Source organism: Hyalella azteca, unplaced genomic scaffold, assembly GCF_000764305.2.
Source record: "Hyalella azteca isolate HAZT.00-mixed unplaced genomic scaffold, Hazt_2.0.2 contig3758, whole genome shotgun sequence".
In the NCBI taxonomy this organism is placed as follows: Eukaryota; Metazoa; Arthropoda; class Malacostraca; order Amphipoda; family Hyalellidae; genus Hyalella; species Hyalella azteca.
The window spans coordinates 241818-267914 of record NW_025933995.1 but is presented as its reverse complement, the minus strand read 5'-3'; the positions used below and the strand labels follow the sequence as shown (position 1 = coordinate 267914).

At 38.2% G+C, this 26097-nt stretch overlaps 1 protein-coding gene across 1 annotated transcript; it reads left to right on the top strand.

Moving 5' to 3' along the window:
• Window positions 1-1930: 1930 nt before the first annotated feature.
• LOC108676369 (cyclin-dependent kinase 14) lies at window positions 1931-20980 on the top strand (the record flags this gene model as incomplete). The annotated part of the gene is made up of 8 exons (XM_018164433.2): window positions 1931-2121; window positions 6947-7038; window positions 12786-12960; window positions 13432-13618; window positions 14164-14378; window positions 14678-14839; window positions 17451-17541; window positions 17702-20980. Coding segments are annotated over 8 exons (1220 nt in total), but the record flags the coding sequence as incomplete, so codon positions are not given.
• Window positions 20981-26097: the final 5117 nt, after the last annotated feature.

The window sequence follows — 26097 nt, the reverse complement described above, 5'->3', positions numbered from 1 at the left end:
CTAGAACTGCGAAAGGGAAATGAGAGGCTCAGCTATGATGCACACAAGCATCACCAATCTGATGATATTTAATTGGACGTAACAGTTGCTGTTCATATTAAAAATTCTTTTGATGATATCAATTACAGTTGCGTGGCTACATTCGAGTGTATTGCAGTGTGTCATTAGCCGCTCTATTTTTTTCTAATTCCATGCACTAAACCAGTTTTGTTTACTATTTCGACCGTCTACTTATTATTCCACTATTGAATTTGTACTTATTGCATAAAATAAATTAAAATTGGATTATGATTGACCCTCGCAGAGCCCATTCAAGTTTCGTTTTCGTATTATCAGAATGTGCAATTAAGTTGTGATCATTAGTTTAATTTAGCCCTGAGGGCGCAAGTAGCGAGCTCTTGCTGGAGGAGATTGCCGGCAGCTGCTAATGCTGCCACTTAGCAACGCTTGTGAATTACGCGTCCCGTGTCGCTCTTAATCTACGACGGTTATTCCGGGACACCAAATGTCTTCCAGCCTCAATGTCGTGTGAACATTCCCGCACCTAAATCTCTTTGCTCATTTTGCCCATTGAGTCCTGCTGCACGATGTCAGCTCATGTAAATGAGTCACATTCAGCCTTAATTTTGGCACTCTCGGTACTGAGCTACCAAGAAATGCTCGACAAACCGATTGCTTTTAGTTTTAATCTATTCTTTACCTCATCGTTTCTTCAGTTACAGATTCGTCTTTGAACAGTCGCCAAATGTTCACTCAAATTTCATTATATCAATAAATAAATCAATTGAATTTCAACCTGAAAACGTTAAAAATTGTCGTTATTTCGTGTACATGTGCACGTTTAGTAATATAATGATTCTTTTTTGCTCATCAGTTTTGTATTCATATAAAATTTTATCATTTATATATTATGCATAAATTACTGTTTTTTTCAATAATTGTCACACAATTTGGACGCTCATTGGAATTGTTGCTCAAATAAATTTAGTCAAGACTCAAGAGAATTTCTTCCTGATTTTTTTTTTCATTTGATGACTTGTATCAACTTTGAAATTGTCTTAACCTTTGAATTTGGTGCTGCAAAATTTTGCAATTTGTCTCAACAGAGAATCCTCATTTGGCAGAAAAAGATGTTAATCAATGACAAGGTAACCGTGTGCACTAGCAATACAAATGACTTCAAATTTTATCTGTGTAATGTTTCTATTGCTGCAGGTTCTTCTTAAATTATTGATTGAACTTTCGATGGTTCAGTTGGGGTTTAATAGGATTTATTGAGGTTCGAAAGTTTATTGAAGTAGAGATGAGGGCCAGAGGAGGGAAGTGCATTGACGGATAGACTTCTTACTCCGACGAACAAATACATTTAATTACACAATTATAAGAACAAACTCATTCACACAAGACAATTATACGCAATTATTAACTCATTGGACACACTTAATCTATAATGCAATAGATAATCTAGGCGCTTGCCATGAATCAGAAGAGCTTCACAGCGAATCAACAAATAACTTAACCATAAGACATACCCTTGAAATAGCTGGTCCGATGTTGCCAGACGGAATTTAAAAAATTATAAATCATTAAAGTCATTACAATCGTTAAAGTCATTACAATCATTAAAATCTCACAATCGAATTGAAAAAGTTTAAAGTCATTACAAAAGTCTCACAACCGAAGTAAAAAATTTTAAAGTCATGACAATCTGAATAAAAATTTTTCTATTCGTGGGTATGGAAAAACTAAGACCGAAATAAACAGGTACAAACTATTCATGTAACCCGAAGGGTTATAAAGTAAATATGTGAACTCCCGACCATGTGTAGATTCTAACGGAGAAGACAGACCAGTGAAGGTCGAAGCCTATACGAAAAGCATACTGTATTTACCGTTTCTCTTCATATAACTTGGAAATATTTAATTGCAGGTTGGGATAGACTTGTGGAGCACGAGACGTTGTCCCGCCAGTTGTCGGTGTCTTCCGACTCCAAATTACTAGACGACGACATCAGGGAAGAACAGAAAATTCTTCTTAGACCCAAGAAGCCCCCGAGACCGAAGTCTGAAGTTTATCTCTGCAAAGATCAACGTAGATCCAAACGATACTCAGCTTTCGGGGTGAGTACACACAGAGTTAAAACCTGCCTTTAAGTTATGTTATATTAAGTTAAGGTACACCAGTCAGAAAACGTAAACTTCGAAACAATGAGCTTGGCAACCTCCAGTACGCCACGTGACAAAAATTCCTCGAATTCGTTAGGTTGAATAATTTGTTCTATTATTTACGTTGACCTTGCCGTCTTAAAAGTTATTTTGGCCACGTTTATTTTATTTCATTTTAGATATCCTTGCGACATTCAGCATCAGAGCTCGCTATAACGTCAGGAAGCGATGAATGACTTCGAAAAATTACAATGACGTAATTCGGGTATAATAAACCTTTCTGAATTAGGCGGATCATTATTGGCTTCCGTACCTCGCACAAGCTGTATTTCATGTACTAATAGCTTAGTGCATCCACTAGCGCGGTGAATCACTGGCAATTACGCCCATGTCGTTTACTAATGCAATATACGCTCGCCGATGCATCACACAGAGCACGGCAAGTGCGGCTAATGCCAACCAGTCATGCCAAGCTGCCTTTGTCTCCTGGAATGAGCTCAGGGATATGGCAATTTTCATTGTCGTATAACTATTAATTTTCATGCAATACGCATTTCTGCAGGTATTAGCTTTAGTTGCCTGAGCTTTGTAGTGCGTAGAATTGGATTTAATGTGATTATCTCACGAGGGAACTGGCGTTTCTTTGTGCCTTGTGAGTTGTCTGATTCTGAATATTTTAGCTGAGCCGCAATTTAGTGAAATGAACGTTTGCGCGCTTGAGCACTGCTTTATCGAGTAGCGGGAAAATTGTAACGGCATTTAATTATGTTTCTACGAGACAAATTATATTTTATCTATTAGATTAACCGTCCCAGGCTGATCGTTAGACATGACGGTTTTTTCGACCACTAGGATCACGTTACTTCCAGCCGTATAATATCGCAGCCACGACGCCTGTGTGCACACGTTAACTGTTTTACATTCCGGCAATAAGTCCCTGCTTGCCGCGCTGTGCCTTCACGTTCATCATGTCCAAACAGGCGCTCCCAGGCGCATTTCTTGTATAAATCATTTCGTGGTTCACTCGGGTGCCTTGGGTGTAATAAATTTTCGATTCCTCGTTCCAGGTTAGTGTCTTAAAATTGTTCGCTGATGACCTAAGTTTGGTTTAGTCCGGTAACCAATGACCATAGATCTGTCCGTTGTCTAAACTTAAGGGCGCACGCACATTCTTCCCTGGCCGTGTTTTCCTGCGCATAAATCTCCCATGGCTGCGGTATGTGGGCCCTTACATTTCTCGACATTAAGTTTACGGCCGAAATTTCTCGTATGGGAAAGTTAGCGCTTTTATAGCCCAAGTTATTGAGTCCATTTCTTGAAGGTAACGGCCGCTGCAATGGCCAATAGAGTGAATACTTCGTCCGTCCTCTTCTTTCCGAGCGCTCAGAGCGGACCTGATTGCCTTCCTCTTGATCTTCAGCTTGTGGCGCTCATGATATTGCTCGGCACTTTAAAATATTTCATTGTTCCTCGTGTAACTCAACTCAAGATTTACGGCACTGAACCTGGTTTATCGTTTTAAAATGTAGAGAATTTTTGAAGTTTAGAAGATTTTTTAATTGTTTTAGACACCGTTTGATTTTTGTAATCATAATTTTTTATTTTGTTTGAAAATACATATCATGATTCCATTGATTTTTTGATCTAAAGATAATATGAGATCTAAAAAAACTGTGAAAAAATTTAAGATACTTTAAGTAAACTTCGACATGCCACAAATGAAAATATATCAATTAATGCCCTGTAGTTGATAACGTTGATTTCGTTCAAAAAAATTTTTCGCTGCTAACGAATTTTTTTTCAAGAATAATATCTACACTAACTTGCTTGATGTAAAATTTTCGAGTTATTTAATTTTACTCTACCACTATTTTAATTTTCCTGCTCCAGCACTTTCCTGTTCCCTGCGCCAGCACTTTTATCCTTCATTCAGAGCGCTCACGGCATCCTGAATGGCATATCACCGCACAATCCAGGGTCCATGCCCAGCCAATGACTCCAATAATGCAATTCTCTCTGCATTACCGCGACTCTTTTTTACAGCCAGCTTTGGAATTGCATTTAGACCATTATTTCTCAGTGTCCTCCCTAGGGAATAGATTTTTGCTTGCCTGGACAAAACTGAGGCGGCTATACGCCCTGAGGGAACGGCTGCGTCTGACGTTAGCGGGGTTATGGAGGCAGTGACGGCTGCCGGGTCCGACTGCCCCGGAATATTTGCTTGCGTTGTAATAACTTCGACGCTCGAGTTTGTTGACCCACTGGCCCATTTCTGGCCATGCAATAATATTATCTAGCGACGGAGGTTCCCTCATAGTTTGCTTGGTGCTCGTTTGTTCGGTTAATTTTTCATTGGACGCCGCGTTGCTCTGAAGCGCACGTCAGTTCTGTTCGCTTTGCATGCATTCTGTTCTGTTCTGTTCTGTTCTGTTCTGTTCATGTTCATTCTGTTCTTTGGTTACACTGCTTGATCTAAAAATGTCAGTTTTCGATGCTTATTAGGGGATTATTGCCCTGAATTATCAAACGTTTCAGTTGTTCATGATATATAAATAATTTTAATAAAGTTATAACTGTTTTTTGAATAATTTTTCTCATGATCTCTCAAGTAAAACAATTAGTGGCCCTAAACAATTATTCGAATTATGTGGTGTTTAAATTCCCAATTCGAAGTTTCATATACCGAGTATGCAGTTTACTCATTATAGTAACAAGTAAATTTTTAGTACCAAGTAAATTTTTTAAATTTAGTAATTTTTGCTTTTCATCAACGATGTTCCTAGGAGTTTCTTACGCAAGTGAATTATAAAGTATTTAATTCTAATTTAATTTATAATTATGTTTAAGATTACTCCTGTAAGGAATGTATTATATTTAAGGGAGGATCTCTGTGATTTTAGGTAGATAATTTACTCGCTTTAATTTTACTGTATTGTTTAGTTGCCGACTTGCTGTAGTAAATATAAGTCCATTGCATGGGGTGAATTACGCCCATTAGGTTAACATGAACATCCTTTTATCCGTGCATCAATGACCGCACCGCTTGCATGCCTTGCGTTAGGCAGCAATCTACTTCATTTCCAGGCCGCTTAAGACATCGTTTGTCTACAAATACCTGGGAGGCTCGCGGTGACTGCTTGAAGGCCATTAATCTTGCAGATCCTCTCATGGCCATCTATTATTCATCCTGGTGGGCCTCCTTTTGCACCAACCTTTCCTGCGTGGCCTAACTTTAGATTGAGTCTTGGAATGAAGACCATATCAGTTCTTAGCTGACTTGACTTCGAATAAAGGGCCTATCAATTCTTAGCTTTTTTTGTCACCTAGAATGAAGAAGATGTAAGATCCTAATAGACTCTTCAGAAAATCATAGTAATTGTAAGCTCACCAGACTAATCAAATTAAGAGCATATATCTTCGCAGCCACCTAAACTACTGAAACAAATGACCTACGTATCAGTTTTAGCCTACTTGACACATGGAATTAAGAGTAGGTTTTTATTAGCTTTTTAGACTCGGGGAGTATAGAGTGTATCCAATTCTCTTGAGATCAGTAGCAAATTAGGTATAACATATCCTGACTCTAGGAATATAAGGCATTGAACGTCTGAATTTACAAGTGATCTTGATAAAGTTATAATTTAATTCTCTCATGATCTTATTTACTCCTGCATCAGAACATTCCGGATCTAAGCAATCGAAACTGGAATTTTGCTCCGGACGGACTTTATCTTTTATTATTTTTGCGAATCTTGTGCAATGGAGTTCGACCTCTCTCTCCTGCATTTTCACGTTCTGTCGACAAAACACCGACAAGTTATAAATGCACGTCTTCTTCATCAAACTTGCCTGGTAACTTGGCATCTCTTAGTAACCTGAGCGCCTCGTGCTGAAGGAACGACTCAATGTTCATGAGATTCCATCAGCCGTATCCTGCAAACGGCGTCGGCACCAAACGCTCTTTGTTTGCTATCCCGCAGGCCGCAGAACCATCAATAACTATAAATCTTCAAGGCATCGTTGTGTATTTTTATTACACGGCCGCACCTTGGCTTGCTTCGGTGCTGCCACATTGTCGCCAGGCGACGTTACTCCATTCAGCGTCACTAGAGACCGTCGATCCTTTTAGCATGTGATATCATCCACCCGAAGAAACTTTTCTCACCAAGCTTACTTGAAGAAAACTTTTTAATTATTTTGTAACTGTACTCTTTATTTCGGTCGATGGTTTACCTATGGTGTAATGTATCTACAGACGAGTAAATTTTACCAATTGAATAATTTTTGCTCAATATCAACTCCCTCACTATCAACTCCTACGTTCGTATGAACTCCCTCACTCTCTTGCCCATAGAAGCGTGACACGACCACACTTTTCAGTGCCGTATTTTGCCATTCCGTCCTCAGTAGCAATCTAGCAAAGAGGAGGCAATGAACGACCTGGTGCTTGGACATCACCGTTGTCTTTACTTTAACTCTGGCAATTGTGAGGACCAACCCTTGCGTGCTTGGCAGGACAGTACCACCCACGCCTGCGGGGATCCCATCTCCGAATTATGCGTGGTTTTAAATTTTTTTAAACGAATATTTTGGAGCAGTTTCGCTCAATAAAATCCGCTTTATCGATTTTTTATAAATCAATTCTTTTCAAGGATTATTCGTCTGCATGAGATAATTGATGATAAATCCGTTGAAATTCTGAAAATTTTGATGTATGTAATTGTGGTTTAGAGTTTTAAATTTGTTTGTTGATCTGGTTTTGAAAATTTTTTCTGCCTAGGGCGACTCTCCGTTTGGCCGGACGGAAGCCTACATCAAGTTGGACCAACTGGGCGAGGGCTCCTACGCGACTGTGTATAAAGGCTACAGCAAGTAAGTAACGCGTCCCGTCATCTAAGTTAATAAAACAACTATGCAGAGCTATTTACTCTGCTGTGATCTAGCGGTGCTAACATTTCAACTATTTTCATGCTTTTCTGATCTTCGCTCCAACCATTCGTACTGTAATAATTTTTTGTTCGTGCAATATGCTGCGTTACTTCTTCCCTATTTTATAGACGACGTCATTCAATTGTTTTCATTAATATCACGTAGTCTTTCAGAAGTTGTTCAATGTTGTCATTCATGTATCTCGATTGTGCACTCTCTTCTTTTCATAAATTCATTGTTTGTTTGATAAATTCAAAATTGTTTCGTAAAGCATTCATAATCATTTGAAAATACCGCATTTGATTTTCGTAGTATTTTAAAAATATGTCCTGTAAATTAATCTTCTGGGCCTATACTTAAAAAAATTAAGAGATCGTAAGATCTTCAGCCAATCATTGACGGCCTTTAAGCAAAATCTACCAATCATAGACAAGAAAATAGAGCCTAAGTACTTACGTTCACTTAGCGAATTTTGAAAGTATGGCCCCGGTTCTTTTAATCTCCAAGTTTTATTTTACTTCCGGATCGTCTCGTGAGCTCGTCCGCTCGCGGACCAGCGGAGCTTATCGGTGAGGTCGAACGAAGCGACCGTCCGCTGTAATGGAAGTGTCGCGCGATATTAGTTGCTAGCGCCTCCGGCTCTCGCTGCACGTTCCTGGTACTTAATGAAGCACCGGCGCCTGGGTAGTCTTATTCGATTACGCAGTAAAAAACTCATTTCGTCTGGATTAAAACTTGGGATCTGGCAGATTATATTTTTTAGGATCGGAATCGATGTTGGGTCATGTTTTCTGCACTTATTTTAGATTTTTTTTCTGATTTGAGCAATTCCCTTCATGTTTCTATTATGTAGATGGTAATCGCTCATCCTATCCCAGCGTAATAGTATTTTATATTTTATTCATTCATATTTAAATACGTGTTTAAAATAGAAATCTTGAAGTGAAATTGAACGTGTTAACTTATTGTTTAAAAGTAATTGTGATAATCTCTGGTTAGCCAAATTGGTTGTTTAGAGATTATCTTCTCAATGATTACACGTTTACCCGCTTCAAACAAAATGACCGTTTTAGCCAGCAATTTATTCTGGTCTCACCAAGCAGGCTTTACGTCTCCTAACAACTGCTTTTTGCCACACGAGAGGCCCTCATCATCGAGAGCTCCTCTCCAAGTATTTCCTAAATAATAAAATACCCCCCGGAGCTGGATGTGATCTCACAGATGCTGCGGGAGCGCTCGCAAGCTTGAACCATATCACCGTCTAATTTACGACCGACAATGCCAAATTTACGCTCACGATCGCTGAATTTATCGTCAGTCTATGGCTGAGATCATTTCCTGCCGTCCCGTGATAATTTACTGCCAATGACGCCTCCAATCGAGAAATTTTCGACGAGAAAAATGAGTTGCTTCTTCGAAACTATGATTACTCCACAGGGCATGGCGCTACAGCGATACTCGATGTCATTTACTGTGCAAATGATACGGCGGTAACTGAGCCTCTGCGAATCATTATATTTTTTTAGAGGCAAGACGATTCTGAAAGCCTAGTCCCGATTGACGATAAAATTTGATACAAATTTAAGCTTTAAATAAACACCCGGTACGATACTGAGACGAGGTGAGATATCCCTGACGAAACATGAGATTTAGAGTTCCTTTCAATTTGCATCTTTTTAACGGGATATAACGGGTTACAACAATGCATTACGAAACATACCAGTTGATTTTCAATGTGAAATTCAAATAATGTGTTTCAGACATTATTTCAAACAATTTTTAACTGTTCGTCAATTTTTTTTCTGAAACGAGTTGACGAACAAGGAGCATCTAGCCCAATGATTACCAATCTAACTTTGACTACTCGAATGTTAGGGACATGAAAGATTCTTTAAAAATCAAGCGAAAAATAGAATACAGTGCTGTATTCTTGTGCGTCAACTCTCCAGGGAATACTAGTATAGTCTTGTCCTTTACTCAACAATGAATCTTATACTTATCGGGACTTCGAAAGTTTGGTCAATTAAACTAAAGACAATTAACGCAGAGTTGTGTTGGCAGCCAATTGTCGACAAATCCACCCCTTGAGTCTCAAAGGTTTCAATTGAACTTAATGGGAATACAAATGACCTAACTTCAAGCGTTTTGTTTTGATTTAAGTTTATCCAGTGAATTTCAGTCGAGGCAAACCACGTAGGTCGCTTGGTCACGACGTTTCGAATATTTTCTTGCACGGGCCTCTCGCCTCCTTTAATAAAGATATTGTCGTTGATATATATTATTTAATTATTCTTGGGTTAGGACGCTGCTTGTTAGGTTGGCTGCGAGAAGTTGTCTGTCCGGCCCGTCTGGAAGATAGAGTAAATCATGTTCTTCTTTTGGTCCATTTGGCGTAGGCCAGGCGGGCTAAGTGGATTGAACATCTGTACTGGGGCCGTGGTAAGTGGAAGTCGTTAAGTCAACTACCCAAGAAAGAAATGATTACAAGCTGGCGTTATCTGATTACAACGGCCTGAAATGTTTTATTTCTGATTAAGCTTGTGTAGATGCCATTCAAATATTAGGATTAAACTGTTTTTATTTTCTAAGCGTAGCTCACATTTTAGTTTATCGTTTTTAAGAATTTTTGAACGGATTTTGAAACTAAGGATATGTGAAAGGAATGAGAATATGATAACTCAAATTATTCCGATCATTCAAGAATTCCCATTCTTTTAGTTTTCCTGGGGATGCCAGGACGACGTTTCTTAATTAAAGTTTGCCGGTGCAGTGAGAAACTATTTATTTTTCCGCAATATTCTTCACTTGAAAATTACTGACGGGTTTTCATGCCTCCACTCTCCCATTAACATGAAGAGTCCCATGAACTTTCTTGACGAGAATTCCCATCCATTGTCCGAAATTTAGGTTCTTTGTCTATTTTTGCAACGAACTTCATAATGTTTTAAGGCACGGATTTTACGAACTTTCCCTCCTACAATTAGATCTGCCTTCAGAATAATCTCGGAAGGATCTAATTCTGCCCTCCTTAAAAGATTGAACTCTGCCTTTTGCCTCGTTAACATCGGATGTCAGGCAGGCGTTCGTCAGCCAGATTGGTTTCATCTAGAATATAAAAAGCAAACAATTATTTTCTTAAAGAAGGCTAATTATGCAATTAATAATGGAGCAAAAATTTTTTTGAATAGTTTGTGCATGATTCAATTGCCTGTATCAGGTACCGTAATCAGTCTCGTTTCGAACTCATATTTTTGAATCGTTTATTACTATCATTTACCCGACACCCAAATAAAATGATTATTATTATTAGTAAATTAATAGCGTATTTTGTTTTGCGTTACTTGCATGCAACGTGAAGTTTAATATATGAAGAGTTTAATATATGATACTAGAGTTTTCTTCTGCTTTAGTGAAAATTTAATTCATTTAAATAAAATTCATCATGGTTTCATAAAATGCTTTGCATGCTTTCTATTGAACTTCCATTTTGTTTTTACGATGAACGATAACCGAAATACTCCGTTCCATTTCGGAGTAAGATGGCTCCATCTTCTGGTCCTGTTTGAAGGCTGCGGTTTCAACGACGAAGCGAACACTTTGTTCGCTGAAACTTGATCTCAAGCAGGCACAAATTTAAACTTTCCTCGCCTGAAGTCTTCACTGCGCCGCTCTTCGCTTCTTTGGCAAGGCTCAATCTCACTTCTCACTTAATACCCTGCTGAAAAAATAGTTTATTTGAAATTTGATACTGAAAAGTGGTTGCTTCCAGAATTAAATATTCTGGCAATAACATGTAGATTTGTCCTTAATAAGTCAGCCTGATGTGAATCTTTCGTTGTCAAGTCTTTTTTATTGGATGATTTGAACTTATAAATTTATTTCAAGAAACATCGTAAAGTTTTTCAATATCTGACCAGGGAGCCAGCGTTGTCGGGTTGCTGGTTTCATTGAATAATCTAATTAATATTGTTTTTATTTGTTTGTTTATTGTTTGTTACTGTTATATTGCACACGATCCCTCATCTAAATTGAAAAATGTGATTTAATCGGTAATCCTCATGATTCACAATGACATTCCAGCAGTTTTACATTTCCCTACTTTTTACCGGGATATGGTATTACAATTTCTAACTTGGGTCGGAAAATTTTCAGTCATCTTCACCAAATCTTCTGTATAATTTTTAGCCCTTTGTACAGGATTTCATTATTGCTGATCTAGATTAAAACGCGGAAAACACTAGCCACTCAAAGGAAAGTTACATCGAGGAGTTTAATTCCGTTTGGTCCTCTTGTTCGTTCATTTCCTGCAAATTGACGCTATAACATTGACGAGCGAGATCATTTCATGAAATTGTCTTCGAGCGATTGTCTCTTTTTTACAATCTCTAGCATTTCGGAACGAAGAATTTAAAATGACCGAGCCTCGCGCTGTCGGCGTTGCAATTAGAGATGTCTTCGCTGCATCAATGGTGGCTACGATTTCCTTCATAAAAATATCACGACCAGCTTGATTCCCATTGCAATATTGGAGAGTCTGGTCGCGGCAGTTCCCTCAATGGCCACCAGTTCCCTCAATGGCTTCTATTTTAAGCTTGGCCTTTTTCATCGCTGCTTTTGGTCGCTTTTTACGTATTGCTCGACCTAACGACGACCGTTTGCACCGCACAACTGCGGCTGTGGGGACGAGAAAGACCTGTAATGCGAGGAGCCTGTTGCTTAGCTTAGCTATGCCATCGTCAGCAATAACGGGTCCAGTTTTATCGTAAAATTATTTGTTGATGATTGCTAGTTTTAAGCTTCAGATGGTCAATAAATGTGATAATTTGACAAAGCTTGAGCTCGTCGTGATATCTTCATTATACCACAAGAGAATCATGGGATAGTGGTAGTTTCGGATGCTTATTGCTCCAGCATATTTTCCTGGAGGAATACTGCTTGATTTGCGAGTTAATTTCTTGTCAATTTTTTGGTTAATTAACCGTGATTTTAAAGTCAATTTATTGATAGCAATAATGGAAGTAGCTAAATCCGGGTCGAATTCGTCACATATTTTTTGCCAGCAATGTTGGGAGCAGATGCCATTGACATCTAACACTCACTTTCTTTATCCTTCATTTAGTGTATCCTCTGTGTGAGTTTAATTAAAACCGCGTTTCTGTATCGCCCTCTCTCAACGGAAACGCGAAGTCAAAGGACCGCGATCATCACGCCAAATTGTTGTCGGCTTTATTTGAAGAGCTCCGAGAGCCGCTTAACGCCGGAGCGTTCATTACCATAGGCGGCCACTCTAATGGTTCAGTTTAACACCCTGATGACCACTGGTCTTGTATGCAGCAGACGCTGCATCGTAGGGATGGCTTCGATCAATTTCTGCTCTGTGAATGCCGTATGTTGGAGGTGCTGCATTTAGAACATGGCGCCGTTGAATGGATTCCTTGTGCGAAGTGCGTCGATGTAGCATTGCTTTTTGGCAAGAATGCGACGAATGCCAAAATTACGGCCCTAATGTCGATATAGCATTTGGACTCCAGCCCTTCGGCAGTCCCGTACTGATAAGTCTTAAGTCTGATACTTCTAAAAAAACGTCTATGTGAAAGAGACAAATATTTTTAAAATTTTCCCTGGAAAATTCGTTCGATTCACTTATTGATATATTACGGTAAGTCAAAAAATTTAACCCGTTATTCCAGCCTAACGAACCAAGTGGTGGCGCTGAAGGAGATCCGCCTTCAGGAGGAAGAAGGCGCTCCCTTTACGGCGATTAGAGAAGCCTCCCTACTGAAGCAACTCAAGCACGCCAACATCGTCACGTTGCACGACATCATCCACACCAGAGAGACGCTCACTTTTGTATTCGAATACGTGGTAAGTTCAAGTGTCAGCCGACCTCATTCTGTCTGGTATTTAAGCGTGTCTCTTTGATTCTTTAGAAATGCCATGGTCATACAACATGGAAAAATGATGCATTCGTATTCTAATAATTTTTGTTTGTATGCGTGTCCACAAAGCGGTTGTTAAGTTTCTCGAAGGGTCATTATTCGCATCCGAGACTTTGTTGAAGTAATTATTAGGTACTTGAAATCGCTGACCCATATTCTCGGCCTCCATATACCTCAAATTTATGGCATGATAGCTGATCATTGATGGCGTTAAACTTGTAAGCTGATTTAAAGCGTTTGGTCGATATTAACGCGTTATAACAATTATTCTCATATTGAAGGTAAATAGCATTGATGTGCCGAAAACGTATTATTTATATTACATTGTTGTCGCCTTATGGTCTTAACACACAACATCTACATTACGAATAATTAATCGCATTATTCTTGTACCCAGCACACGGACCTATCACAGTACCTGGAGAGACACAGTGGCGGCCTACATCCCCGCAACGTGCAGCTCTTTCTCTTCCAGCTACTGCGAGGCCTCGCCTACTGCCACAGACGCCGCATCCTACACAGGGACATCAAGCCGCAGAACTTGCTCATCGCTGAGAACGGCGAACTCAAAATTGCTGACTTCGGTGAGAAGATTTAGTGTCTCATTAATGATTCTTCAGGGATGAGGGAATGATAGAAATTTGTTTTACATCGCAAAAAATGTTTTTCTTTCGTTACAGGCCTATTGTATGAATTTATAGGCATTCAATTTGCGTAATATCTTCAATCGCAGTCTTTACCGCCAATTCTTTCTAGAGCCTATATCTTCTTCGAATTCTTGATTGTGGTGAGATATTTAATTATTTTTTACTTTTAGTTTCGCAATGAAAGCAATTCTGTTCAGCAAATATCGACCGTCATTCTGGAAATAGCCTATTACCTGCTATTACCTGCGGGAAAAATGAGGAAGTTACGATGTACACCATTTCAAAACCACTGTTTTTTTTTTTGTTCAAAAATGTTAGTTTTAAGGTATAGCATTAAAGACTCGCACTTATTCAACTATTCCCTACTTCAGTCTATATTCCGTACACTCTTTTTAATTTTTAATTGATCCGTACACTTTTCCAACTGGTATTTCTTAAATTGCTTTGAAGTTGTACGTGACTAAGCTCCCTTTGCGCCCCAGGCTTGGCACGGGCCAAGTCAGTTCCGTCACGCACGTACAGCCACGAGGTGGTGACGCTCTGGTACCGTCCCCCTGACGTGCTGCTCGGCTCCACCGACTACACCACGTCACTCGACCTCTGGGGCGTCGGCTGCATCTTCGTCGAGATGATCACGGGGGCACCCGCCTTCCCCGGCGTCAGGGATGTGCATGATCAACTCGACAAGGTTTTCAAGGTGAGTGTAGTCCCATACTACGAAGTGCATTCTCATGAACAAGTGATTCCCATTTACCGGCTCATCTGTAGATACATCACCTTGTTGTCACACCAGTGTGTCAAACTGCCTTTTTCGGTTGTGTGTTCTTTCGAAACTTCGCATGTCTGGATAGCAGTACTGCTACATCCTAAAATCTAAAACAGCACCAATTTCAGTAATAGGCACAATAAGAATTTAACATTTCAGCGGCTAAAGTATACAACCATCGATTGCTTCCTACTTTGATCTCCATGTACATGTCGATGTTGTCGTGACAGGTTGTAGGCACCCCCACTGAGGCGACCTACCCCGGGGTGTCCCTCCTGCCTCAGTACCGACCTCATCGCCTCGTCCTCTACCGCCCCAGACGCTTGTCCGCTGCCTTCCCTCGGCTGCAAGAGGTCGCCTCGGCTGAAGCCCTCACTTCCATGTTCCTCCAGGTAACCAAAAGCATCATTTATTTACTTGCAAAAATATCGTTCAACACCAATCATCTTCCTATGATTACGACCTTTTGTCCATTTATTATCCAAGTTATTAGGATTAGGATTATTTATTTGAAACCCTCTAAAATAAAGGGTAGTCTAATAAGAGCAATATTTTTTGCCGTGACGAGCAATCATTCCGCCTAAAGAAGTACCATTATTAGAGAACGCCAAGTCTCTCTGCGAGCGAGCATTTCCTCATCTTGTGACTCTACGAGTATTTCTAGTTACGGCGGCGGCATAGCCAGGACACTCGGACACGTCTGAATAAAATTTATATTGAAACAATAAAGATTTTTCATGCTCGAGGTACGAGCTCCGAGGTCAAGGCTTGTGACCCGTCGTAATAAGGCTCACTTCATCTCGGGGCAAATCTTGGTTTTCTTTTCCTTGCCGCAAGAATCTCTTGCGTTGTTGGCAAACGCCGAGGGTCGTCGTCTGAGGCGAGTGCTCTCAATTGCATCTGACCGCAGCATCAAGGACTTTGTTGTCACATTAACCCTGAAGATTGTTGTATATTTTTTTTTTGTTTCCTGAAACTCGGGGTTGGACTTCTCGCGCTGGGACGTTGATTGGAGATCTGATCTCCGAGCTTCTGGATTGTCTGATTATAAATTCTGGCTTCTGTGCCGTGACGCTGATGCTTTTGTAGCTAAATGACGCCTAAAGAAAGCTAGATTCGGTCTTTTTTACGATTCCGTTCTCATATTTATCTTTAGCCTGCACTCTGATTCGTTGCATATTGTTTTTAGTTTCCAATCCTCCTTTCGATCTGTGAAAATCTATGGAATTTTATCTATTGAAATTTCAGGGTAGTTTTGTATATCATTTTCGTCATCGTTTTAACGATTTGTGAAATCAGACATTAATTTCTATGGTAAAACTTCACTAGAGTAACCGAAGCTAAATTTCTGTTTCCATTCTGATGTTTGATCACGCACAGCCTGCTATGTTACTCAGCGCCCGAAACGAATGCTAATGAGTAAGCCTAGTCGGTCACCCACAACACACTTGCAGACGGCACCCCAAATGTTCTGGAACTTGATATCTGCTCGATTATTCATGTGGTAAATCCAATTGTATGATATGAGACCTGCTGTGCTGGAATATACTCACATGTTGGTTCTCTACCTCTTGACATTGCTTCATGCTTCCCAAGGCATGATGCTTGAGTTTTAAAGGATATATTTCGATGACTAGTTAATTTTAGAAAAATAAGTTTCCATTTCGGATTGATTCCATTCTTAATAGCATTCTATTGGGAAAAAATACAGAATTAGGTTTCTAAAAATAGTCTTTTAGTTTTGTGTTCGGGTTCACTTTCTAACTTCTCTCGTTTTCGTTTTTTTCAGTTGTTATTCATTTATAACATCTGTAATGATTAAATGTGCCAAGGGTTAAGAAATGCACTATGAAGAATTTTAATTAAATAATGAACCAGAATAAGTGATAATTAATGACACACCGTATTATTGTAAAAGATTTCATTGGTGATTTTTTACAGCAAACAGGTATTGAGCTTTGCCTTGTTATTAAATAACATATTGCTGCTGCTGCTGCTGCTGCTGCTGCTGCTGCTGCTACGGGTTGCTGCCATGGGTTCCTTTACTTCCGAATAAGTAAAGGAAAATCGCTCCTCTAAAATCTTTTTTTTTCGTACATTTTGTATTTTACATTAGTAATCTTCTCATCGCAAGGGGTATCGCATGATGCCAGTGGTTATCTTTGTCTTTCGTTTTGATTGTCATTGCGACTTTGTCGTCTTGTTTGTAAGTAGGACAGTTGCAACATCGGAATATATGGCGCTGGTGAAGATTTGTTCGCGCTCCCATTGCACACCTGTTGTAATATGCCAATGTCAACACTCTAGGTAAAATAACTTTAAGTTTTGTAAATGAAATCTCGCAAGCCATTCGTGTTAGACAGCCATAGACTACGTGCGTGAAGCAGGTGCCCAAGAAGAAGCTTATTCCGACGGGCGTCTCTTTAATATTCATGCCAGCGCGGGCGTCGTTCGCTCTCGCTACGGCGCTATTAGGCCAAGTTAGTGGGACTTTTGCTCCCGGTCTTCCCTGCTTCTGCTCTTACTTTATTTTCCCTCGCCATCATCTGTAAGATTTACACCAAAACTTCTGTGGGCTAGGATTTCGACTGTGTTGAATTTAGTCTTTACTTAATGGATTAGGGACGTTCTCGAATGCCTGTTCAATTTAACCCACGAATCCGTAACTTTTAAAAAATTTTAGATACCGTGAGATGTTTGGATACTGTTCTGATGTTATTATGCTCGCTTGGTCTGACTCGATATTTTTTGTTTTAATTTCAATGTGTTTTCCGACTTATTAAGTCACGAATATAGATAATACACGCTTTGTTCATGCGTAAAACATTTATTACAAATGATTACCTTTTAACCTTTTGCAAAGTTTGTGTAGATCTCCAAAATTATTACATATTCACTATTGTTCTTCAGATTTTCATTTAACTGTTTTCTCGTTACTACCCTTTCTTCCGTGTCTGGTGGGATCTTGCCCTGATATTCAAAATTATGATCTTTCTCGCGCAGATTTTACCCGCGCGCAGAATATCCTGCGATGCAGCACTCAGACACAAGTATTTCGGTGATCTCTCCCAGCTCGCCTTCTCTTTAGACCCCGGTGAGAAAAAAAAACAGCAGATTATACAATTATTATTTACTTGTATGGTTCAAAATCTTCTCTATTCTCAATCTAATCAATCTTAATAATGATCTCTATAAGCAGAACTATAATATACTGACTCTTAAATTATAATTTCACTTTTTTTGCTACTTTCCAGAGCGTCCTATCTTCAGCATAAGCAGCATAAAACTGGCTACTGAACTGCACACGACGAACTCGCAGCATCAGGACCAGCACAAGGATAGAGCAAGACGCATGGTGTAGTCTCTTACGTCAACCAATAGAGCTCCTCAGCTCTCTCTTCCTCGGCTGTAATGTTACTTCCGTTTCTTCCACCTATGACTGGGGAATTTCATTAAAAGAATTTTTGAAACTATTTAATTTTTTGTGCTTTTGGAAACAGAAATGATAATAGGAAAAGACTAATCTGTGATTGGATTCGACGATTAGGATAAATAAAATTTGAGTTGACGAGGTAAAAGTTTATTCTTAGCAACTGTTGTACTTCAATGAAGATTAACGCACTTCTTTAGAGGAAGCGTCATCCCAGAAGCACGTACAAATGTTCGAACAGGCTGTATGAACGGCCTATGTCTGAGTTTATAAACTTTTACCTTCATCCATGTTCATTTTCGTGCTGTAATCTGGAGCAACCAACTGAATGCCGGTGTTGCCCTTAAAATTTTTTGACAATGATTACTACTAATCGCATTACTGGCGAAATTGTGAGCAAATAGTTTCTTGCTGATCAGCATATCAAGCTATGCGTTGCAACTAGAAAATTCCGTTTTCAGCCCCGATGATAGTGCCATGCATCTATTTAGTAACTGATCTTATTGATCATTAAAATCTAGGAACTGTTTAACGGTTCAGAAATTTCAGAAATCTTGAATAATTTCGAGTGTTAGTTTTCCTATGAAGTGTGATGTATTTATTTCCGCATTAAACACTGCCGAGTGATCCGAAACATCGTTGTGCCAATCGTCTTCCCACCTTAGCAAAATTTCAAATTTAATAAATAGGATAACATTGCCGGATGGCATTTTTCGCTGATCCCTCTTAGCCTCTTTTTGCTCCTATTCGCAATATAGAATTATAGGTCGGTGAACGATTTTCTCTTAGACTTTACATAATTTTGTTGGTGTGTCTTATTCTTCCAATGACCGATGGCCAAAAGAAACACGGAAGTCAATGATGTAATGTGAACAAGATTTACTATTGAGCATATTTCTTCACCAAAAACCCTCATGCATGCTGAATCCCCTAAACAAATAATTCAACGTTTCCAGTTAAAACTTATCATCAGTTTCTTCATAGGCATAAAGTTATCGCGAAGTTACATCTTTGATGTTGGTGACGAAACACGGAGGCGAAAGATACAATTGAGTTGTCACGAGTACCATGCAGTGCCCTGAAACACCGATGCTTAACTTATTATAGGCATTCTGTAACGAGCGTGTTCAAATGATTGTAGCTAAACCTTGTGGGGACTGATATTCGAATGAATTTACTTGTTTTAAATTCGACTGACTTGTTTGTTTCATTAAAATATTTTTGTATGTCATTGATTTATTCCTTTCACTCTGCCTACATGTACGTCGTACGGCACCCGAATCTACCGAGCTAAGTCTCTTTGCTGTGTTTCGTTCACTCTCTTTCTTCTTTACTTCATTCCTTATTTGACGAAGAAAAATATCTTACAATGACTTTCTCGATCATAAGTGTCAAGAACACTCACAGTAAATAATCTTTCTATTTATTTTATTGAACATCTTGGATGGTTCACTGTCTTTTTTCCAGCAATGATTTCGCGTTTATTTTTATTAAGGACTTATTCGATTTGCTTTCTGTTTTGAACTGGTATTTTAAAGTCCATTTTCTTTCATTAATAATCTCGTCATTGGAGCTCGTCGTGCTTTAGAATGGTTAGCTAAACATTTGAGGAATGAATTTTAAGTGCCTCCATTTTCGCTCCAGCAAAATCTTCCCGTCTCTTCATCCTGGTCATTAATCGCAGTTTATTTTGGTAGATTTGATTCTGTATGCAAATTTCAGTAAGACTCGTGGGTCCAAATTTTCTAAAGTTCGCTCGATTTCTGTGGACGTTCCCAACATTTCTTGGGCCACTTGTCAGCATTTGGCATAATTTTTTGAAATCAAAACGTCATTAGTTAATGTATTTAAAGCTTCACATAATGTTTTGGGCAGGCAGAAATAACAGCGGGTGCATGATGGTATTTCTTGATGCTGCACATTTTAGAATAAATACCAAACCTTTTAACCGTGAAATATATTAGAATTTTTTTGTTCCTCTTTGAGCGTTGTGTAGCCAGAAAGGCGATGAAAATTGTTATACATTTGTTCTAGGTTTAAACTGAAGGTCATGATACTGAACCCTCTCTCGCTGCATCTTCAACATTGGTCTCTGCTGTGAACATGTCATGAAACGCTCTTGCGTGGCAATGAAAATCATGAATGCTGCATTTTTTCACTTATTTTTGGATATTACGTCGCAGGCGCAAGCAGTTAGGAGTTGAATCATCCAAGGTAGTGACATTTATGATTTTTTTATTCCTTTTCTAATGATATTACGTAAAATTATCTTGTGTTTATTTTATATGTGAAATGTTACGCAGAAAACACACACAAACTGATTTAACCAATGGGATGTGTAGTTCTTCTAGAGCAAATAACTGCGGGTTCAAATTGAGTTTTTGCTTTAAATATGAATTTAGTCATGAACTTCATTTGTAGCAGATATTAACATGCGATACGCAGCAACGGTGGAAAATTGGACCAATATCAAACGAATTGTAAATGTTTCCTCACATTTTTTACTGCATTTATTTACCGGGCATAGACTAGGTAAAATATTGGTATACACTAGTTTTCAAATGTTACGCCCTGATTTCTGTAACGCGCTGTTGACGAATTGATAATCCGTTCAACAATTTGAAAATAATGTTGATATTTGTTCATGCCAAACGTCTGCCTACTTGGGCAAGTATTCGGTAGCCTCCCTCGCTCTCAATCCAATATCATCATAAACTTGTTAACAGAACTTTCGCGTCGAATGTTTTGCTCGCCATTTTTATGAATTAAAGATCCAACTTTCAAGTCCCACATCTGGTTATTCTATGGTTTTGTAGAAACTTTGGTTTTTTTTATTGCTTTGCAAAGAAGCTTTCCTGAAATAAGCCCACTAAAAAGTTTTTTCTAAATAGGTAGAATTGTCATTGTGCAATCTTGTTAAGTAAGACTGAACTTTGTTGCTACGTAGTTCATATGATGAATTAAACTCTTATTATAAAGACAACGCGGTCTTTGAGTGGCCAAATTTTAACTATGTGCCAATGTTTTGCCTAAGAAACCAGCGTCAATGACATAGTCGATTTTTCCTGAAATTTTTGTTGTAAATAAAAATTTGTTCATGTGAGTTGAATTTAATTCTGATTGTATAAGCATGAATCACAGTTGATCAAAAATATTGACCAAATGATATTCACCTCAGCTTTAGGGTTACTAGATATGATTTTGTAATCACAGCTATGATGCAACGAAATTTATTTTTAAAAATTTGATGTATATTACGTTCAGAAAATAATATTGACTGAAATGCAGAGAAGGATGCATATTTATTATATATGATCGATTTCAATTACAGAATTTTTTACTTGAATCTTTGTTTATACGTACGAGCATTGTTAAAGAAGTCTTCAAGTATTAAAATTTAAAAGAAGAGGATTCTACGAGAGTTAGCAGTGCTCATTGTTTGACAAATTCACTTATCAGATGCAAATTTTTTATTCCGCAGAGAACCCGGACACGCTTGTCATCTTTCTTTTTTAGCTTTTACTATCCGGGTTTTAAAATGGTTTCAGTGGAGCAGCTTTCAGCCCAGCTACTCTAGGCTATCACAGTCAAGCGTAGACCATCAAAATACTACTACATTTGTACGCAACCTTAGTATTTAGGCTATTTTTTTCAATTCTCATCCAGAGCTTGTAATTATTTACAAGTGCTATGTAGGTCAGAGATTATCCATATCAGAATATTACTAGTGAATTAAAATATCTCTTTGTTCATTTAGACCTAAAATTTCCTTTGTAAATAACATAGGAATTAGCTTCGCTTAGCCTGAGGAATCTAGAGTCTTCTATATTCGTTCGTTCGTTCGTGTTGGTGCTACTTTGTATTAAAGATAACGATAATAATATCGTTTATACTGCAGTAATTCAGGTGTAAAAAACCATTTCAAACATTGAAACAAAAAAGAACTTTGTGTTCGCTTGCAACGTAATTATTGAATACCTTGAAATGGAAAAGTCATAATAGTATAATATATTTTAATAATAAGTCTTTCTCTATCAACTAATTGATTCGTAGGAACCGAACGGCCACGACAGGAGCTAAAAATCCCGGTTTTATTTGGCAATTATTTATCATAGATTATACCCTCGACTTACTGCAGTGCTGACGACCCTTGGTGATGTAGTTGTGTTGCAATGAAGTCCCACTCCTCTAACCCTGTGCGTTAAAAAATAATAATGAATTCGGTGGACCATCTTTAAAATGAAAAATCTGTGGTATGCAGCATACAAGTTAGCGTAATCCAGCCAACATCATGAACAGTAACAAAGCATAAAAAATCCTTTATACCTTGTACACGTCAACTGCCAGGTTCTTAGCTGTAAAGGATTGACCACCCCCTCCCGCAATAAAGGCAATATTGATCTCGTTTCTCGAGAATCCTCTAGGAGGTTTGGCCCTCGTATAGTGAAAAGATTTGTTGCATTTTACATGATGCGGGATAGCTGTTGATGTACGTTCGTGCAGGAAGTGCCCTGGTGGTAACATGAAACATGGAACGCGTCAAGAAGCTTACATTTTGTGGTAAATTTTAGTGAATTTCAAGAAGGCTTCGTGATCTAATGCAAGGGGTTTGTTTATCTCAATTTTCTTTCTTATTTTCATGTCTGTTGATGATCTGTGTAAATTCCTTTCCTTTCCAACTGTAATAACGCAAAAATATAGTTTTTATACTCATGACGAAAATAGATTCTCGGTGGTCGTGTAAATTTTGTAATTCGTTGTCTTCTATGTTTGAGAAAAATGCTTTATATTGGGTCATGTATTTCACTGACAATCAATGTACGGACTGTAAGCCAAGAATTTATGTCTGAGCTCCATGAAAATTTAATTTGTGTACAAAACTGCTGATTCAAACATTACTAACCAGCGTTTTCTCACAGCACCGAAAATCATCATAGTTTTCCACTTTGGTTTCGCAAGCAAGTGGTCGTTCCTGTTAGGTTTCAATGGCTATTTTTGAACGAATGATATCTTACAATGAACCGATGTTTTCATGCAAGTCAAAGTGCTTAAATATAGCGTAGTTAGAATAGGATTGTAACGTAATGCTGTGGCTCAAGTTTTTCCGAGTAATTTTTATGAAGTCTCTTTGTAGGTGCGTATGATGTGGCCGGCTTTGGCACCGTGAGGTGCAGGGATAAGTTTAACTTCGAAAGTTTAAAAATACTTTGATATCGTGATTTTCACCATGGCTGAAAGTACGTGTATTAGGTCTGTGATTAAAAGCTTCAATTCGAAGCGCTCGGTAGAATTGGCTGATGTGTTATTGACACTCTCATTCTTTTTAGAGCTAAGACCTTGCACAAAAATTATTATTCCATCAGCAATATTCAGCTTTCGCATTTTTTACGTGTGATAAAGTTTTATTAGTTCTGTGAATTCGGTTCAATTTAGTAATCATCTGTGAGATTCATCGTGTCACGTTGCGGTGTTTAATCGATTACTTTGTTTATACGCCAATTATTGTTGCAGTCAATTGCAAAATTGCAAGGTTTTTTATGCGGAATTTTCAGAAAAAAGTGAAGTTACAACATGCCTCATATTCTCTTATTTGCCTTCTTTATAAAAATGTTTCAACTCATTAGTTAAGGATGTTATACGAAGTTTCCGTAACTGGCTTTGATTTTGATGGAACTTCATCGAGATTTGTTTTCGAGACTCATTGCTGATGATGATGGCCTCGTGCACGTTGGAATTATTCACGCGAAAAACGTCGCGGAATCGTTCCGAAGAAGTCGTACAGCAGTGCTGCTGCAGGTAGACGTCGTGCATTAATGTTCGAAACGTCGAGCAGTATTTCCGCAAACGCAGTGCAGTAATACTCGTTCATTTATGATCAAGACGTCTTACTATTATGATGTCGACGTCGTACGGTCATGCTGGAGACGCCGTTCATTAATGCTCATGATTTTGCATTGATGATGAAAACCTTGTTTCTGGGCTAATGACGTCATCCTGGCTGCAGACCTATTCATTTATGCAAACGGAAGGTTATGCATTCTTGCAGAGCAGAACATGTGCGATCATGTTGTTGACGTCATCACGTCAACAACATGATGACGTCATGATGACATGAATTCATGTCATCATGAATTCATACAGAGGATGCCATTGAGGGCAGCAGGTTTAGTTGGAGGTTCCAAGTAGCATTGTGATCCAAGTGTAAATAGATGAAAATTTTAATACAGATGTTCGTTTTATATCATGCCGATTTTCATTGACCCCTACAATCCCTTGGTGTTTGGTCAAGTGTCTAATAGATGATAGATTAACTGGTAAATTGAAGTAAACATTTAATAATAAGCGATATACAAAATTATTTCGCAAATACAAAATTATTTTGCTTGCATGACTAACAGGAAATGTAATCCTGTTGGTGATGCAAACTGAAGTGTGATCAACTTTACAAGAGATAGATAGAGGCTCAATGTTTTTGAATGATAAAAGCGTTTACTTCTAAATGGTATGACCAGACTATCTTATTGAGTCAAGTTCGTTCACTAAAAGATCGCTTTGTTCCAGACTACTTGCCTAAGTCGGTTAGTTTCAGATCGACCCAGCCTTTGGGCTGCACTAATGAGTTATCAAAGGTATTATTTATTGCGATTTGTTTATTCGCCGATTGTGACCAATGAATGGGGACATTAATATAATGACATCTTTAATCATTAAAAAGCTCATTCGAGCCACGTTAATCAAAGCTAATTTGATATAACTTTACATTTCCCTAACATTTAAATTCGATATGTAAATCATAAATCTCTCTTAAGAAGTTTTGGCTTCCGTTCCGCCACTAGTATTTAAAAAATGGAGATAAATCAATTCCATCTTTTCCAGAAACTCACAAAGATTTTATTGATTAGCATTAATGAAAATATTTTAACAGGTACGATTACTTAATTGAACTTGTTGGTCGCAAAATTTCACATTATTGAACGTGAGCAAGATAGAAAGTTCCACGTGAAATGTGGGTTTGAACGTGCCTTTCTTTACTGAGCATAGATGTGGTCCATTTTAACGGGATTATAAAAGTGCACTGATAATTATATCGATCTCTGGATAACTTACTAGTTGGTTTATAAATCATGAATCAATTTTTTCCTTAACTTATTCCTTTGACTGCAAACGAGGCTGCGAGTGAAATATTATTTAAAAGTTGAACTTAGTAATTTATTTTATAATTAACTGTATTCATTTTTTTTGGTTTCATTAACTGTATAGCATTATTGAAAATGTCTGAAAAATTGCCATCCCTAAAACATTTGATGCGGCCAAAAACTAAATGAAATATTTAAAGAAAAGTAAATATTTATAGAATTCAGAAAATTGTAATGAAAATGTTTTGCAGAGAAAACCAATAGTTGAGTTTTTATCACCGAATTATTTTATCTTGAAATGATTTGAAATTGAATATCCTGAGCACTTTCGCAGCTTTAAATTTTCAATTAATTCATAAAATATGTGAGGAATCGAGCGATCAATAGCATTTAAATCGTTGGAGGGTAAAGCTATCGTAAAGTATGCTACAAAATTTGTACAGAACGATCTGCTTTATCCTGCTTGAATAAATCATACATACACGCAATCGTTTCCGATGGAAGAATTCAAGAGCCCTTTGAAACGGGCCAAACATTTCTAATTAAATTAAGGCACTTTTAAAGCGTTAAGTGTTCATACCTTTTGATAACTCTTCCTCTCCCTTCCTATCAAAAATAGGATGCAAAATTTAAAAATCTTGTACTCTAGATTATAATGCTTAAAGTTCATTCCCTTGTTACCAAATCTTCTCCACATATTTATCTTCTATATTTTGAGCCTTTATAGTTACGAAAGGCCAGCAAAGGACGTTGGCTGGTCTGTCTACAAGTAAATCCTTCTCGTAGCGTCACTCTTGCTCGGTTTTCCATTGGCTCTTGGAGTCTAGCGTACCGCTTTGTGGAAGAATGATAGATTTCAAGAAACATAGTATCTATCCTGAAAAATTTCCTGACCGTTTAGCCAATAGTAGACTGGCACCGAAAGAGAGGGGAAGGTAGTCTTCTTCACAGTGAAGGTAGTCTTCTGCACAGTGAAGGTAGTCATCACTGCGTGCTACTGAGGAGATAGGAAGGTTATCAGCCGTGTTACTTGCCGTGTTTACTTTTATTCGTTCAGAATGAAATGAATGTGACTTTACTCGGA